Raw genomic sequence first — 15,799 nt, 5'->3', positions numbered from 1 at the left:
GCAGCTGTCTTTTTCACATGCTGATGCTGGCTTGGGGAACGAAAGAAAAAGTGCTGCTGTAATTTATGCCAGTGAGGCACAAAGATGGATTAAAGCCATTTTGCTTCCCTCCTCCCATCCAGACTTGAGCCAACGTTCCTCCACTAGTCTGGAAAATCTGGCTCTATATTAGGTCTGTCCTGCTAAGGCCATTGATTTACTCAACTACATTTAAAAAAAGTTGACAAAATACTTACTTGATTGTTACAAAGGATAAATGAATGCCAGAGGTCTGTATTAGAAACACATTGGAAAGAGGGGTTTCTTTTCTGTTTGGCAAAAAATAAGTGTTTGTTTGGGTTTTAGTATTGCCACTAACATTTAAAGGAAGAAAGAAAGAAAGAAAAAAAATACTTCTGCTGTAAATCTTTTCTTTTCTCCAATTTTCTCTCAACCTTCACCCCTCTACTGCTAGAATGTGGTCAAACCTTGATATATAAATGCTAGCTGCTAGCCCACTGCTTCAGTCAGTAATTTTGTATTAACGAATTGTTCTTCTGCTGAAGTTGTATATTTATTGCTTCTAGCTATTCAGCATGCCTGAGAAACTCGGAGCATTTGGGGTGGGGTTTTTGTTTGTTTATTTTTTGTTAATTCCTCCATGTCTAAGTTTATTTGGACTAGGCATCTGGGCCTCGAATCGACTACTGTTTGACTTAAATTCAGAGATGATCCATGTTTTACTCAAGGGATATCTAGTATTACATTTACTGTCTGAAAATCTTACATTTTATTTATTGTCAGCAAACCTAGTGAAGAACGAAGAAATAATCTTCTAAATCTTTAACAGCCTAGCTTAAGCTTCCAGTGTATTTACACACCTTTTCAAGCACCCAAACTTCATCTCATTCAATGACATGTTTAAAGAGTAAGAATTTGGACATACTCAGAATGGGGAGAGGGAAGGGGACAAAAGAGAAGGGCGGGTGTCCAGGGAGTGTTGAATGTTACGAAAGTCTGAGTATTTTTGTGCTAGAAATGCTTTCCTCTCCTTCCCCTCACTCCAACTCTGTGCTCTGGTGATACAATACTGCCTGACTGTTTGTGTTAACTTGGGGAGGTGATTTGCTGACTTTTAGGGTATCAGATATTGTGCAAGTATTGCCAGAGACAGGATGCGGGACTAGATGGATCATTGGTCTATTCCGGTATGGTGGTTCCCATGTCCTTATAGCAAATGCTGTGTAAAGTTTTTCTACACTGGTACTCTTGTCAGGAACAACATATGGAATTGCATTATAGTCTTCCATACCAATCTACTCTACTAGGAGTAGTTGTCTATTTAAAGCACCTAGCTTCTTTCATCAAACTATTTAACATTTTTGTGAAGGGGACAAGGATATAGTGTAAATATACTATACATGAATTGTTACTGAACAGATGCAACATAAAAATAGGATAACTGAATTTTTTATAGAAAAATATTTATTGCTTAAAATCATAACTCATCATAGTTTTACATATTTCTAATTCTAATGCTATGAGAACTAATTGCAGTTTCCCCCAGTGTTTTGATTATCTTTTGAATTGGATGAGCTTTTTCGTAGTTAAGTTGATTTTCCGTTTCTCTTGGAAGGTTACTTATAACTAAATCTTCTTTTAAGAGAAAAAAATATGCTTAGTACTATCTTGAACAATGGAAGCATACTCTATTACATTAGTTTTCACCAAGAATAGTTTACTTTGTTAGCTTCGCAAAAACTGAAGTATCTTTTGGGGTTTTTTAACCTGGATATCCCATACATAGTGAAAAGATTAGTTTCTTAATATTTTTGTAGTGAATATTTGGGGGTAAAACTGAGCATATAACATTTGAATAAAATATCTCAAAAAAGTATTATGTTAGAAATATCTGCAAAAGTTCTGTTCTGATCATTTTATGCTGTAGGCCTACACCAAGAGAAAATATAAACAATTCATTCTTTGGCCTATGGAGGACCCACAACTTGCTGGTTATTCTGAAGAGGTTAAACCAATTTCTCCAGTACTTGTAATACAATTTCAAAGAGCAAATCAAAGGTAACAGAAGTGTACAGTCTGACTTTGTATAGTATTTTTTAAAGCATATTTTTATCAGTTTTGCTTGCTTAGAACTGGGGAGATTTTTGCTCACTGCAAGAGCAGCAATAATATGTTACCTCCATTGTTAACATCCAAATGCTGAAATATTGTAGGCTAATAGTACTCCGTTCATCTGAAAGCTAGAAAATTCTACTTTCGGGTCTTGCAGAAATGAAATTAACTGCAGGAGAGTGCTTGGGGGTGGGGGTATTTATAGCAATAGTGAAATCCTAAATTTCAGTCTAAAATCTGTGCTCTGTACCATATTCACTAATATGGATTGAAGCAGTGTTATTCTGGTGTAGAATTGAATACTTAACCTGTGAAATTGACTGCAATATGGCAAGCATCTGTATTTATAGCAATTTTCTCAATACTCTTCTAAGCATTTTTTTATATTACAAACTTCTATGGAATAACTAATGTTTTGAATTTGGCTAGGCCTGAATAGCAAATCTTATTTCTCTTTTTAAGTAGCAAGTCAATAAATTTGAAAAACAAGGTTTTCTGAAGGCACAAAAAATTGGAGAGACAAGTGGTCTGTCTCATCATTAGGAAAGGAGATAGGGAAAGAGGAACCAAGGAGTGTGGAATGGTGGAAACAAGCAGTGAAACAAGAAAAAGTGAAATCTCTGAGCAGTAACGATCACAGCAGAAACCTATGACCACAGATTACTAGGAGGCATTATAAACTTCGTTAAAGTGAAATCAAACCCAGTTTGGCAAACTAGGCTCAAACAGGAACAGCATGAGGTACAGTGGAAGGTTCAAATACCAAGTGCTACAGAAGATTATGGGCTTTTGTAGGTAATTTAGCATGACTCCAATACTATGAGGTAATGAGACAAAACATACTTAAGGAAGCTTGTTTCCTGCACACATCTTTTTTGTGATAGCAGTGAGAATTAAGGAGATGACTCCAGGTTTGAGGCTGTGTCTGTAGCAGTATTTATGCTATCAACCTTCATTGCTGTAAGAATCAGAATCTACTTAAGTACTTGGGAAAAAAATATTTTTCTTTTCATTATCTGTAAGAGAGAGAAACTTGAATTACAGGACTTCTTTATGTGAAAAGAGGGATGATGAGTTATCTCTTACACGAAAAGATAAACAAAGCTGGATGGTGAGATAGGGCAGACAGAAACCAGGGAACTTGCCTGCAAGAGCTGCGTTGCACAGAGCACTTAGTGATGGTTGCAGGTTTCATTAGAGACATAAACATATTTCCTCTCTCCTGCTGCATTGTGTTTACAAAATTATTTGTAAAGCTCTTGGACACTCTTATGCAAGGAATGGTGACAGCAGCCTGAGCCAAGAGGCTTGTTTTTGTTGTAGCATCTCAATTCTGAAACAAGGTGGAAACAAGATTAGATGTTATTAATGTATTTCCTCCTTCGAAATTCCCATTGTTTTATGGTTTTGACATTCTTTTTGTCTTGTTCGTAGTCTTGTTCTCTTGCCTTGATTGAAAATTTTTGCTTGTTTTCAATTGTCATTTAACATTTTTCTTCACTGTATTTACATTTTGGTCAGTCTCTTTTTCTCTGTTTTCGTTTCTCATTCCTGTCCTTTTTTTAGTCTTTACCTTCCTCAATTTATTTTTCTTTTTGGTCTCTCAACTATATCTCCTCTTCCTGTGCCACCCGCTACTCTGCTGGAAGTGAAAAGAGTGCCAGTGCATTCATTCTTCAAAAACAGCCAACATGTTTTTTTCTTTCGGAGAGAGATGTCATTTGCTTTGATCTGTGGTTTCACTCATCTGTTTTCTCATCTGTTCACATGAGCTACATTTCTATCCACTGCCTAGGTATCATGAGGGTGATGGGAGGAAAGTGTTATAATGTTTCCTACATTAATGCTTATAGTTTAACATACACATTTACAATGTTTGAAGGAAAATATTAGCTGCAAATAGAATATAATTTAAGGAAAGCAGTAGTGCTTGAGTGCCTCTCATTATTTTTCTTTTAAATATATGGTGCATTGGTGATAATTGAGAAAAGTAGGTAGCATGTTACTTGCAAGCGACATTGAACTCAGAAATGAATTATAGTACTGGCAGTTATGGTCCACATTGGTCTCTCTTTCTTTTTTTAGACAGTCAGCCTGTACAATGCAAGAAGCAGCACTGAATTTCTTGACACACTTACTCCTGCTTTGTACATTTTAAGCATCCTGATGGAGATAACCAATAACTTTCATAAAATGTAGCAATAATTTGCAAAATCCTGATGCTGTAAATTTTATAGCAACGTGATTAGTTGCTTAATTAATTTAATCTGCATTTAGAAGTTGTATGTAATTTTTGCCCATGTTCTGAGCACCAGTTTAGATGTACTGTCTGTAAGTAGTGCATTTTTAGTAACATACAGTTCTGCATCTGGAAAGTGAAAAGCTGTGTGTTACTTTTTCTTCATGCCTATTGATTGCAGAAACAAAGGATATATCACCAGCTGCCATATTTTATGCAGGCACCTCCAAATGAATCCTGGCTAAAACTGCTTAAGAAGTTACTGCCTCTCTGCCAAAAGCTACTACCCTCACAACAAACTCGGCAAAATATAACTTTTGTCCACACTTGTTGATGATGTACTGCAAAGCTCAGCTGTTTAAAATGCTGACATAGGTGAGCTCAAGATAATGTCCCAGGCTCTCCACTGAAGTGGTGGAGGCACCAGAGGGCATGCTGTGTAGAGTCACTTGTGCAAGGAAGGTTGAATGGGCAGCAGGTGAACATCATCTGTGTCCTGAATAAACTGGTTGAGTCTGCCTGAAGAGCACTTTGTAGGTGGAGTTCATTCTTTGATGCACAGTTGGCAAATACGGTGTTGCCTCTGCTAGACTATTGGACACACAGCTTAATCATACTGTAATAGTTCTTCGTGCACTGAAGTTTCTTTATGGTGCACTGAAGTTTCTTTCTTAGCTTCAGTTGTAGCCAACATTCTCCCACTTGTTACCTCCTAGAAAGTAATCAAGTTGATCACCAAGGTAATGTATTAGTTACCACAGCTTAAGGACATACAGGAGCTACTCTGCTAGTAACTGTGAAGAAGCAGTCTTGTTTGCTGACTGTTGCAAAAATTGTTATCTGAGAATATCACTAGGCCAGGAGAGTATCCACGTACCTTTGAAATCCTGCGCTGTCTCTGAAACTGTCTTAAAAGAATTCAGGTATTTCAGTCTAAAGTTTCAAGATATTTCATTTTTGGAAACAGAAGAGAGCCAAGTACTAAATGTCCTTTAGTAACACTGAAGGAAAGAAGTGCAGTACAGCAGAACAACTGCCTCCCCCATTACATGGGATAGGACAACGGTTAAACTGTAGGATGCTGTCATCTGGCCAGGGTAAAAATCAACCCGCTCCAGGAATAAATCTGTGCTAAGATAGCTGGTTCTGATTTGCAGCACTGTCTTAATAAAAGAAGTTAAGAAAACTTTGTGGTTACTTCTTCTAAAGAAAGTCAACAATTTGCAGCCCTAGATGCTTTAAACCCAGAATCATCAGTTTTGGCAAGCTATTTTATTAAAACTAGTTTTGAGCAAAAAAAACTAAGCTGCAAAACTTTTTTTTTCTTTTGAGTTTTGGATAGGAGAACTGACAACCTTTCATCCTTTAAATTTTGAAGAAAAAGTGTGTTTTAAAGATGTATGTCTCACTCATTTAAAAGGAACTGTCAACAGGCGGTGATAAGCACAAGTTAGTAGGTTCCTGAAGACCAGAGATGAAGTTAGAGCTTTCATCACAGTGGCTGCAGGAGCAGGACTGGGAGCCAGCTCCCCACTGAACCCAGGAGCATGCAGAAGGGTCCAAAACCAAACAGGGAAAAGTCTCACACAACCTGTATTTGTGGAATACAGGTTGTGCCCTAACTCTGCACTTGGAAAATTATGCAAGTGCAAACTTTTGTTGGAGAAGCTTCAGTAAGATTACTGTAAATTCAAATAATTCATACAGAAATAATTATTAAATACTTCCCATGTTCCTTAAAAAAGAAAACAATTTGAATTGGTTTTGGAAAATAGTATTAAGTGTGATTTATCTTTTACATAGATGCAAAACAGGTCTACCTGTGAAGATGTGTGACTTGCAAAAAATAACCTTGAGTTTACATCAGGAAAATATTTTTTAAAACCTCCACTGCACACTGTTTATTTTGCTTTACCTATGAGATGCTGCATCTGAAATTGATTCTGGGAATATCAAAAAGTTTCTTAATATTGGCTTGTTTTTAATCACAGCTGGGAACACCTCAGTGGAAAGTTATGAATAGGAGTCAGAGACTATGACTTCTTTCAGCTCTTGGAGAGAAGTAAACATTGCTTAGTTTGAATCTACTGCATCTAATTTGCAAACTACCTGGGATGCAGTATGGCCTGACCCAAGAATTAGAGATTTATTTATTTTTAATTCCTATTAGCTGTATCCTGCAAGTATGCTGTGGCATTCTTTGAAGACCCTAGTTGATGAAATAGCTAAGTGACTACACTTCTACATACACTCACATAACACACTCTAAAACCACTCACCAAGGGATGACTCCATCTCTTTAGGCCTATATTTTAATTCAGACTAGGATAGTGTGTTTTGGTATGTGTTCTTTAAAAAATATTAAAATGCTCATCTTTAATAAGTGAGAAGAATATGACAAATGCAGAAAGCATGTTAACTAAAATAAATTACTTCAGTCCCTCCACTGTGAGACAATGTTTTTATAATTAAACTACAAATATGCAATCATGAGTCACTCTGGTGGTACATCATGTTATTCTGAATTGTAGATACGGCTAAAAAAAATAAGTTTTGGTGTTAGTAGTGTGTACGGGGCTATAAACTACTGAAGTTTTATACAATGGAAACAACTCAAGTATTTCCATAGGACAAGGTAACAGGCAGGCATGCTGACAATGCTGTACAGTAAGAGATTTATGAAACCTACGTGTCAAAAAACAATTGTGATGAAAAGTCTCAATTTTTGTTTTTAAGATTTTTCTAAAGCATTCAAACAGATCCCATATAGTCTATAACTTTGAATTTTGTCCGGTTTCTTTAATAGTACTATATCGTAATCTACAGTAACTGAGCTGGTTCTCCCTCCTTCCTTTTCTTAATGTATGGAGATTTGCACTAGAGCTCTTTAAAAACCTGTTTAATTCAGGACCTCTTACATTCTGCAAGAGACTGATAAAGCAATATTTCATTGGTCACAAAACTTTAATTCTGATACTGACTTGTTTTTCCTGGATTTTCGTCACAAAGCCCATAGACAAAGACATCTAATGCTATAAAGCTCGACATGCTTAGATTCTGTTCAGTATAGTTCTTACTACTTTAAGTTGTCCCATCAAAGTCAAAGATGGGTTTGCATTTGATTAATACAGAATCCAATTGTAAGTGGGGTTTTTGCCTAGGCATGTTTGTTTGCACTGAAAAATCTTTCAATTCCATTTTGGTTTTTTTTTTAATTGAACATATGAACTTTATACTTGTTCTTCTGATTTGTAAGTAGCAGCTTTACTATGACTGTATATTCAAAAGTCTTGCTAACTTGTCAGTAGAGTACATTTACAATCAGTCAACTTGTAAGCATCTGATTGTTGATTTTCTTCTCTTTTCTTCCCACCTTTCTTTAAGTAGAGTAAACAATTTATCTTTTTGTTTAAGATTTTGTTTGTCCAAGCTAAAGCTCATAGTTTTCTGACAGCTTCTGTATTAATTCTCACCTCAGTGATACCTGCTAATAAGGCCATAGTTGATAAGCTCCAGTTTTCCTGCCATTGACTACAGCTAACTACTTTTGACTCCAGGATATCACAGAATGGTTTGGGTTGGAAGAGACCTTTAAAGGTCACCTAATCCAAACCCCCTGCAATGAGCAGGACATCTTCAACTAGATCAGGTTGCTCAGAGCCCCGTCCAACCTGACCTGAGTGTTTCCAGGCGTGGGGCATCTACCACCTCTCTGGGCAACCTGTTCCAGTGTTTCACCACCCTCATTGTAAAAAATTTCTTCCTTATCTACTCTGAATTGACCCTCTTTTAGTTTAAAACCATTACCCCTTGTCCTATTGCTACAGGCCCTAGTAAAAAGTCTGTCCCTATCTTTCTTATAAGCCCCCTTTAAGTACTGAAAGGCCACAATAAGGTCTCCCTGGAGCCTTCCTTTCTCCGTGCTGAACAACCCCAACTCTCTCAGCCTGTCCTCACAGGAGAGGTGTTCCAGCCCTCTGATCATTTTTGTGGCCCTCCTCTGGACCCACTCCAACAGGTCCATGTCTGTCTTGTACTGAGGACCCCAGAGCTGGATGCAGTACTGCAGGTGGGGTCTTACTGAAGTGGAGTAGAGGGGCAGAATCACCTCCCTTGACCTGCTGGCCACGCTTCTTTTCATGTAGCCCAGGATATGGTTGGCTTTCTGGGCTGCAAGTGCACATTGCCGGCTTGTGTCCAGCTTTTCATCCACCGGTACCCACAAGTCCTTCTCTGCAGGGCTGCACTCAATCCCTTCATCCCCGAGCCTGTATTAGTACTGGGGGTTGCCCTGACCCAGGTGCAGGACCTTGCGCTTGGCCTTGTTGAACCATCTGAGGTTCACATGGGCCCACTTTTTGAGCTTGTAATGGTGATGTTTTCAGATTACTGGGAATTTGCTGAAATGGGGAAATACCTAACGGGGCAGGGGGGGAAGTTTCTAATCAGCAGTAGGGAAAACATTGGATTGAACAAAGCAGTAGTTTAGTCTGGTTATTCAAAGAGTTAAAAAGCATGATCTGAACCAAGTTAAGGTGGAGCAGCAGGATGTGAAGCATTCCCCTTTTGGTCTGTGTACCTACTACAAGCGTTTTCCATACAAGTTCTTCCTCCCTTTTTTAAAACCCTAACGGTGAAAAAAAGTCCAGTGATTAATAAAAAAATTTGAGAAACACTCCCTGTTCCTGGGAAACTTATTCAGTACATTTGCGAACGTATCCTAAATAGAAAAAGACAAGAGAATTCAGTACATGAAATAAAATCCAGCAGAGCAAACTCTAGCTGTATTTTTCAAAATGGGATTTCACAAAAGTGGTTACCTTATAATATTAGGGTCTACTAAGAAAGAAAAAAACAACAACAAAAAACCAGCAAAACTTGGAATTTTTTGCTATGCACCAAAAATAAGTCACAGTGCTAAAATTTTGCCATGTATATCATAATTACAGATCAGAACTTTCTGTTCTTTCACTGAGTTTGAGATATGTTTTATTTTTGTAGGATGTCACATGTACTTCAGTTTGAAGACAGAAGCAGAAAGGTGAAAGATGCAAGCATGCAGGATGAAGACACTTTTGAGATTTATGATCCACGGAATCCTGTAACAAAGAGGAGAAGAGAAGAAAGCAAGAAGATAATGAGAGAAAAAAAGGAAAGGAGATAAAAAGAATGTAAAGCTAGCCAGAGCTGCCTTGAAAAGTGACTGTAATAAAGCATTGGCTGTTTTGTAAGCTGTAGTTCCTAAAAATATCACTGGACAAGTGTGAAAAGGAATCCCTCAAGAACCTGTCATGCAGTTTTGAAGCAGAGCTGTCCTTTGTTTCTTAAGTTGTGCAGTCAAGTGCTGTCAGTGCATTCATTATCCAACCCCTCTAAAGGTTTTTAGAATTATGTATTTAATAAAACAGCTGGCTTTACTTTTGTCTGTACTTTAATTACGATAGTCACCATCATTGTTTAATCAACATATGGTAATCAAAAAGTTTGCAACATAATGAATGAGAATTTGTCTAAGAGTGAAATTAGAAGATAGAAACCCCATATGCAGGCTTTTAAGATTTTCTGAAAGTATAATTTTACTTATTTTTATTATTTTTGAAAAAGCACGTAAACATTACAGCAGTAAAGGCTGCCTGCCTGAACCACTCTGCTGCAGAATTAAGATGATGTGCTTGCAGAACTCCTTAGAGTGGTCCCAGCTTTCTTGAAACAAATTAAGTTTAATTTGAGAATTTGGATATTTTCTCCTTCTTTTCAAATACATATTCCAATACAGATCCCAGCTTGGGAAGCTGGGATAATACACAGTTTGAGGAATGTCATTTCACTATCTGTACCACATGAACAAAAAGAGAATCTAAATGTTCTGTAGTGGTTGCTTAAACTGTTGCAGTACCAAAAACATCCCTCTGGTAGAATTTTTACTGTAAAGTAGCTGGTAATGAAGACTGGTTTTTTAATTAGTCCAGTACAGAAACAGAAATAATGTGATCAGTCTCATTAAACACATAACCCTGTTTTTAACAATTATTTTACCATCTAAAAATGAACAGCTCAAGTTTCCACTCTATAGACTTTCCACAGATCTTTTCCCCCCATGTGCTAGTATTTTTACAGAAAAATGCGAATTTTCAGTGCTCCTTCGTTACAGCATTTCTGATGCTGCAGAAGCATGGACTACCTGTATGCGCAATGGAAGAGTGAGCGCAAGTGAGCAAGGTCATTAAAAAGTGCAACTAGAGGAGTGTTTTGCTGATGTTGTTTTTAGAACAAGTTCAGTAAGGTATGGTGTCCTTATCAAGCTGCCACTGCCAAATTTCTTGCTAGGGTCTGAGGTGTGAGATACATAAACCTGCATCAGTGGTTAATATGGCCCAAATGTCAGAGGTTAGATTAATACAGACGATTGCTTTAATGTGCAGTGCAACCTTTGAGATAAGAAAGAAAACTTGGAGGTGTGATGTGAGATCCTATATAAAGCTGTCATTATCCTCCTCTTAGGCTGAGTGAATTGTACTGTACCATGGTGTAAAGAAGTTAAGAGGGGTTACATTCTTAAACGTGGCCATTCACAAACTAGTGGGTCAAAGTTTTTTAATCATTCATTTTCTGTCAGCCTGCTATTGGCAAAATCAACTAATGTCACATGCTGTTATCACTATTCATTGCTTTCTTTGTGGAGAAAATTTTAAAAGAGTCATTACAGGAAATGAGCATATCAAACCCCATTCTGATGGGGATGGGAGGAGAAAGAGAGAGTGAGTGTATGCATGCCTGTTGGCAGAGGAGGTCAGCATGGGGAAAGGGAGGGCTAGTTCTAGAAAGAAACTTGAGCATCAATTCCAGGAGACAGCTCCTGCCCCTGTAATAGAAAATTATTCTAATTACATATTTTTCCTGTAAGCTAAAGTAGGGTGCATGAGTCAATGAATGGGCAAGTTGACTAACTTTTAGCTGAATCTTTTTGCCAACTACCTGCAGCAGCTCTGTGTGTGCTGTATTAGATGATTCCCATTTTTAAGCACTAGGCAAGTACAGGGAGAAAAGCTTAAGTTGGCGTTTAGGGCTCTGCTCAGTAGGAAGAGGTCTGAAAGGCTGGACCTTGCATACACAGGACTGATAACATCACAAGAACAAGAGAGTAACTATGCTGACATTTTCTTGATAAGTGAAGTGTGTATTGAAAATCAGTAAATATTTTTCCAGAGATACTATATCTTATGTAATTAATGCTTCAGTTGAAACCAAATGTGTTGTCTGTTTAAGCTACTTCTAAGTACTACACTGTTACGCTTTGTGCTAGGAAAGCACAAGGGCTGGCCCCAGTGGAAGGATGCTTACCCCAAGCAGCTGTCTTTCCTGTGTCTAATGAATACCACTTCAGGTGTAATGGACATTTACTGCATTAAGCCCAGGTTACCAGTAGGAAGCTGGCATGTGCTTTGCACTAAGGCTGGGTATCCAGATACAAAAGAGGAAAGCGGGGCGGGGGAAAAAGTGGGGTTTGGTTTCAGGGCTTTTTTAAAATGAGAGTTCGGATCAGCTTCCCTGGCAGTTTGCATTTTGCTCTGTACCAAACCCGTGCATAAGGGTAAGGATATTTCAATTAAAATCCTTCAGTTTTAATTGTGATTATGAATGGAAAATCCACTTTATCTTGATGGGACAGCTAGAAGTGCCAGGCCCTGGATGCTTTTTGAAGTTATTTGGAGTACTTGTGTCTAAAATCAGTCCTATGCCACAGGGGCTTGACATGGAGCCTTGTGCAGGCAGAACTTGCCATGAGGGACCATCAATGACAAATGCTACAAATAAATGAATTCAAGCATTTTTTGGTTATGAATTCTATGTGATAAAAATATTTTATAATACTTACTTCCCAGAAACATAGAGCCTCTAAACAGTTTTTAATAAATTACAAGTGATTGTTACAAGTGATACTAGTCTTCAGGGCTAATCAGCCTTGCATAGTATTTCACAGCATTCATTGAATAAGCTTCTCTTAGAGTTCTCAGTTCACCTGTATTAATGCCAATCAGTATTTCTTCAAGAAAAGAAAAGCGTCTGCCTTTATTCCTTTCCTAGGGAAAGAATAAAACTATGCTTGTAGGAAAGAAACCACACCTATGCAGTAAAGTTACCTTCCATTTTACAGAAGGCAATTTTAATAGGCGTCCCTGTTCTTATTTTGTCTTCATTCAACATGGTGACAAAACTTTCCTAGCACTAAGGACTGACATACACTATGCTATGAGAACATTAGAAATGTGTTAAAACTAGCAGACAGATGATCTCAGCTAATCAACCGAGAATCACTTAGAAATGGGCTAAGGTGTCTAAATTTTATTCATTTCACTAAGGCAAAAGTAGTTCTGCATTTCATGTAGGAGACATCTGCAGCAAAGTTATGAAAAGCTGATGTCAGAAGCACACTCTCAAGTAACTGTCCTTAAAACCAACACCAGAGTAAGAACCTTGAAGAAAGAAGTTGAAATGATGACGGTGCTCTGAAACAACTAGTTTGCAATGTCAGAGCTAGCTCCCATACTGCCAGGAACAATCCTGCCTGTTTCCCATACTGCTAGGCTAGCAGAAGCATCTTTTAACTCGAACCTATTTCATTCATCATCTGGTGTTGCTATAGTTACATGCATGTTGAATGCTACAGGATTGCAGTATTTTTTTATAGACTATGAAGTACGTCTGTATGTTCAGATGTCAGTATTTGTCAATACTGAAAAGCAAGTGGGAAATGCATTGTGGACATGTGTCCCCCCCCTCCATGAAGCAGAAGTCTTGTGCTAGGTTAGTGGCTGAAAACTGAAGGAATAATTGGTTTTGTGGCTGTAGAAAAAATTTGTTCTATGGTAGTGAGATTTTTCACTGACTATATTTTCTTGAATCTTTTTATTAAGCAGCTCCCATGTTCCACCCTGGTGGCTAGCACCTCACCTATCTGTATAAACATGTGAGAATAATTTCTGTGTAGTTGTAGCAAATAGCTAGGAACATTTGTCTATGCACTACTAATACAAAACCAGTGTTTTGACACTTACTTGTGAAGTTTTCCTTCCTAAATGATGCTAATTATGTGCACAGATCACCCAGCTTGAAGATGCACAGTACAATGCTGGTATGTAAATAATTTCTGTGAAAAAGTCACTGTTTAGAATTGCAGGGTATACTCCACTTCCCCACCCCCACCCCACCCCCGCTTTTTTCATTGCTCATTTCAATACGATAAAAATGGTGTAAGTCCAAACTATGACTGAATTTTGAGTTAGAGCACAAAGGCCAGGACTAACTCTTTTTAGTGGCAGCTAAATTGCAATTTCAATGTATTAGCTTTGCTGCCAGCACAGTGGGCCAGTGCTGACCAACAGTCTGTGAGACAAAGAGCCCTTCCAGTCATGCCTGCCTTCCATGTAATGGGGCCTTTCATTTCGTTAGAGGGAATTTAACTTTCCTAAATGAAAAAAAAGGGGGGGGAAAAGCCTAACGTCCCTGCACAGAGCATTCTGTTGGTAAAGTTGACATTTTTGTTTCCAGACCAGCTGGAATTGAAGTAGATAAGGTCCTTCTAGGCCACATCTGGTAATAGCAAGATCCTCAAGGACAGCTTAAAGGCTTGCCTCATGAATCCTGTCAGTGATGCCAACGGCTAGTACAATGTGCCCTTTCTGCTTTGGAGCTAAAAAACCCTGAAGTACAGCTGAAGCTGGTTTATTTCTGCCAAATAGCCACTACGCCTAGGCTGCTAGGGGTGTAGTCTGCAATGCCACATTACATAGCTTTCCCTGATCTGCTGGCTTGCAGCATGAGCACGTTTGGGAAGAGGTTGTTCCCATACTGTCTCCTTTCCCCAGTAGAACGGTGTCTGAACATTAATGGTTAAAATAACTGCACACCAATATTGTCTGCTTTCGTCTAGAGGACCTCAAGTTTGCAGGAGACACAGTTATGTTTTGGCAACATAAAAACTTGCCTCAGACAGAATGGATAGCTCCAGACTCTGCCTCATTCTGGCAGAGACATGTGCATCTGTCGTTACTTAAATGAGGACAGCCTTAGGCCATTAGAAGATGAGGGGACTCCTACGTGTGTATTCTCAGTAAAAGATGTAGACATTTGCTTACATCTTTCACTGTAACAAAACACAAGCTGATGATACAGTGGCTACACTTAAAAGATTCCTGCTAAAGTATATACAGCCCAGAGGATGTAAACTGAAAAGTGAGACCACATCTCCTGATGTTTCTTAACCTGGTGTAGAGTGTTAGACCAACCAGGAGTATCTACCAAATGTCACCAATTAAACACAAACAGCTGAGTGCATTATATAGGCAGGACGTACATCAGAAAGAGATGACACTGAAATTCCTTGAGGAGGACTAGGAGCACTGGTAACAAGTATCAATCACTACCCTGAAGTGCGGCTTCCAGCTCTCTGCTTCTTCCTGCTACTCAACATACATGTGAATTCATTCAGGCTCGGTAGGAGGAACTGCCTTACTGCAGTGCTGTTGCTGCTCCCATGGCCTCCTCTTCCTGCAGCTACATTACCCAGGCTCAGCTCAACAACTAATTTACCTTCCTTCTCAGGCAGCACCTCGGACCAGAAAGTCCCCTGGTGAGTGCATGCTCGTGTCCATCAACTCTCATCCCATTTTTGAATGTAGATGATCATCATTTGATAACACACACCTGCCCTGCAAGTACCATAAGCTCGCCATATCCCAGTCTAATGCCATAAAGTGATTCCCCTACACTTACCCTGGTCAGACATGCCATATTCCAGCTTGCTAGTCGCAAATTCCTCATGCAGACAGACAGAAACCTCATACCCACAGTGGGGGACTCTGATCAATAGCCTCTGGTCACAAAATCTGCAAGGCACCCAGGGCAGGTGGCACCCAGCCTGCCACCGGCCAACAGCCTGCGCACCTCAGCTGCTATCACAACAGAATAACATTCTGAATTAGTTTTCTTCTTCACAGTACTGTGAAACAAATGCTTGTTTTCTCTGGACAGGATTTCTCTTCCACTTCAGTATCCCTTTTTTTTTAAGAACCCTCTCACACGGCACAAGTTTCATTTATAAGATACAAATTGGAAGAGTATGTTTAAAAAGCTACTGCACACTTGTGCAGGTCTTTCTTATGCACCTCACACAGATACCTCCCCAGACTTCACCACCACATTCTCTCATCATCATGCCTTCCCTGTCAGCTACTATTACTGAAGGGCCAGAAAAAGGATTTATATCCTCCTTCTCCCCCTTTTGAAATGGATAGCTATTACATTTACAGCTAGGCTCTGTCCCACTGTCCTCTCAAACTATGTCTTTGTGTGCTTGGCTTCTCAGTGTAGAGCTGCAGAATCTGTACACCCTTAGAAAAGCCACACTTAAGCTGAAGCTGCATTTTATTTTATCATGTGCATGTGTAG

General features: G+C 38.8%; 1 protein-coding gene and 1 long non-coding RNA gene across 6 annotated transcripts in view; one reads left to right on the top strand and one right to left on the bottom strand.

Moving 5' to 3' along the window:
• The window catches only part of CWC27 (CWC27 spliceosome associated cyclophilin), a 119,618-nt gene extending 109,850 nt beyond the window's left edge, over positions 1–9,768 (top strand). For 2 of the 3 annotated variants that reach the window (XR_008233890.1, XR_008233891.1), the window contains exon 15: positions 9,353–9,507. Coding sequence is in view for 1 of the 3 variants with exons in the window: in XM_052779101.1 (XP_052635061.1) it covers positions 9,353–9,515 (163 nt within the window). In the remaining 2 variants the exon portion in view is untranslated. Of the gene's footprint in view, positions 1–9,352 lie in introns of all 3 variants that reach the window. The other variant, XM_052779101.1, reaches the window with a different exon arrangement.
• Positions 1–15,799, bottom strand: part of LOC128137869 (uncharacterized) — a 48,741-nt gene that overhangs the window by 11,227 nt on the left and 21,715 nt on the right. Inside the window, exon 3 of one of the 3 annotated variants that reach the window (XR_008233894.1) lies at positions 1,339–3,445. The exons of the other annotated variants lie outside the window; for them this stretch is intronic. This is a non-coding gene — a long non-coding RNA (uncharacterized LOC128137869). Of the gene's footprint in view, positions 1–1,338; positions 3,446–15,799 lie in introns of those variants that run through there. 3 annotated transcript variants of the gene reach the window in all.

Source organism: Harpia harpyja, chromosome Z (genome assembly GCF_026419915.1).
Source record: "Harpia harpyja isolate bHarHar1 chromosome Z, bHarHar1 primary haplotype, whole genome shotgun sequence".
NCBI classification, from domain to species: Eukaryota; Metazoa; Chordata; class Aves; order Accipitriformes; family Accipitridae; genus Harpia; species Harpia harpyja.
Note: the sequence above shows the minus strand (reverse complement) of the source record. Positions and strands in the feature narration are given on the sequence as shown.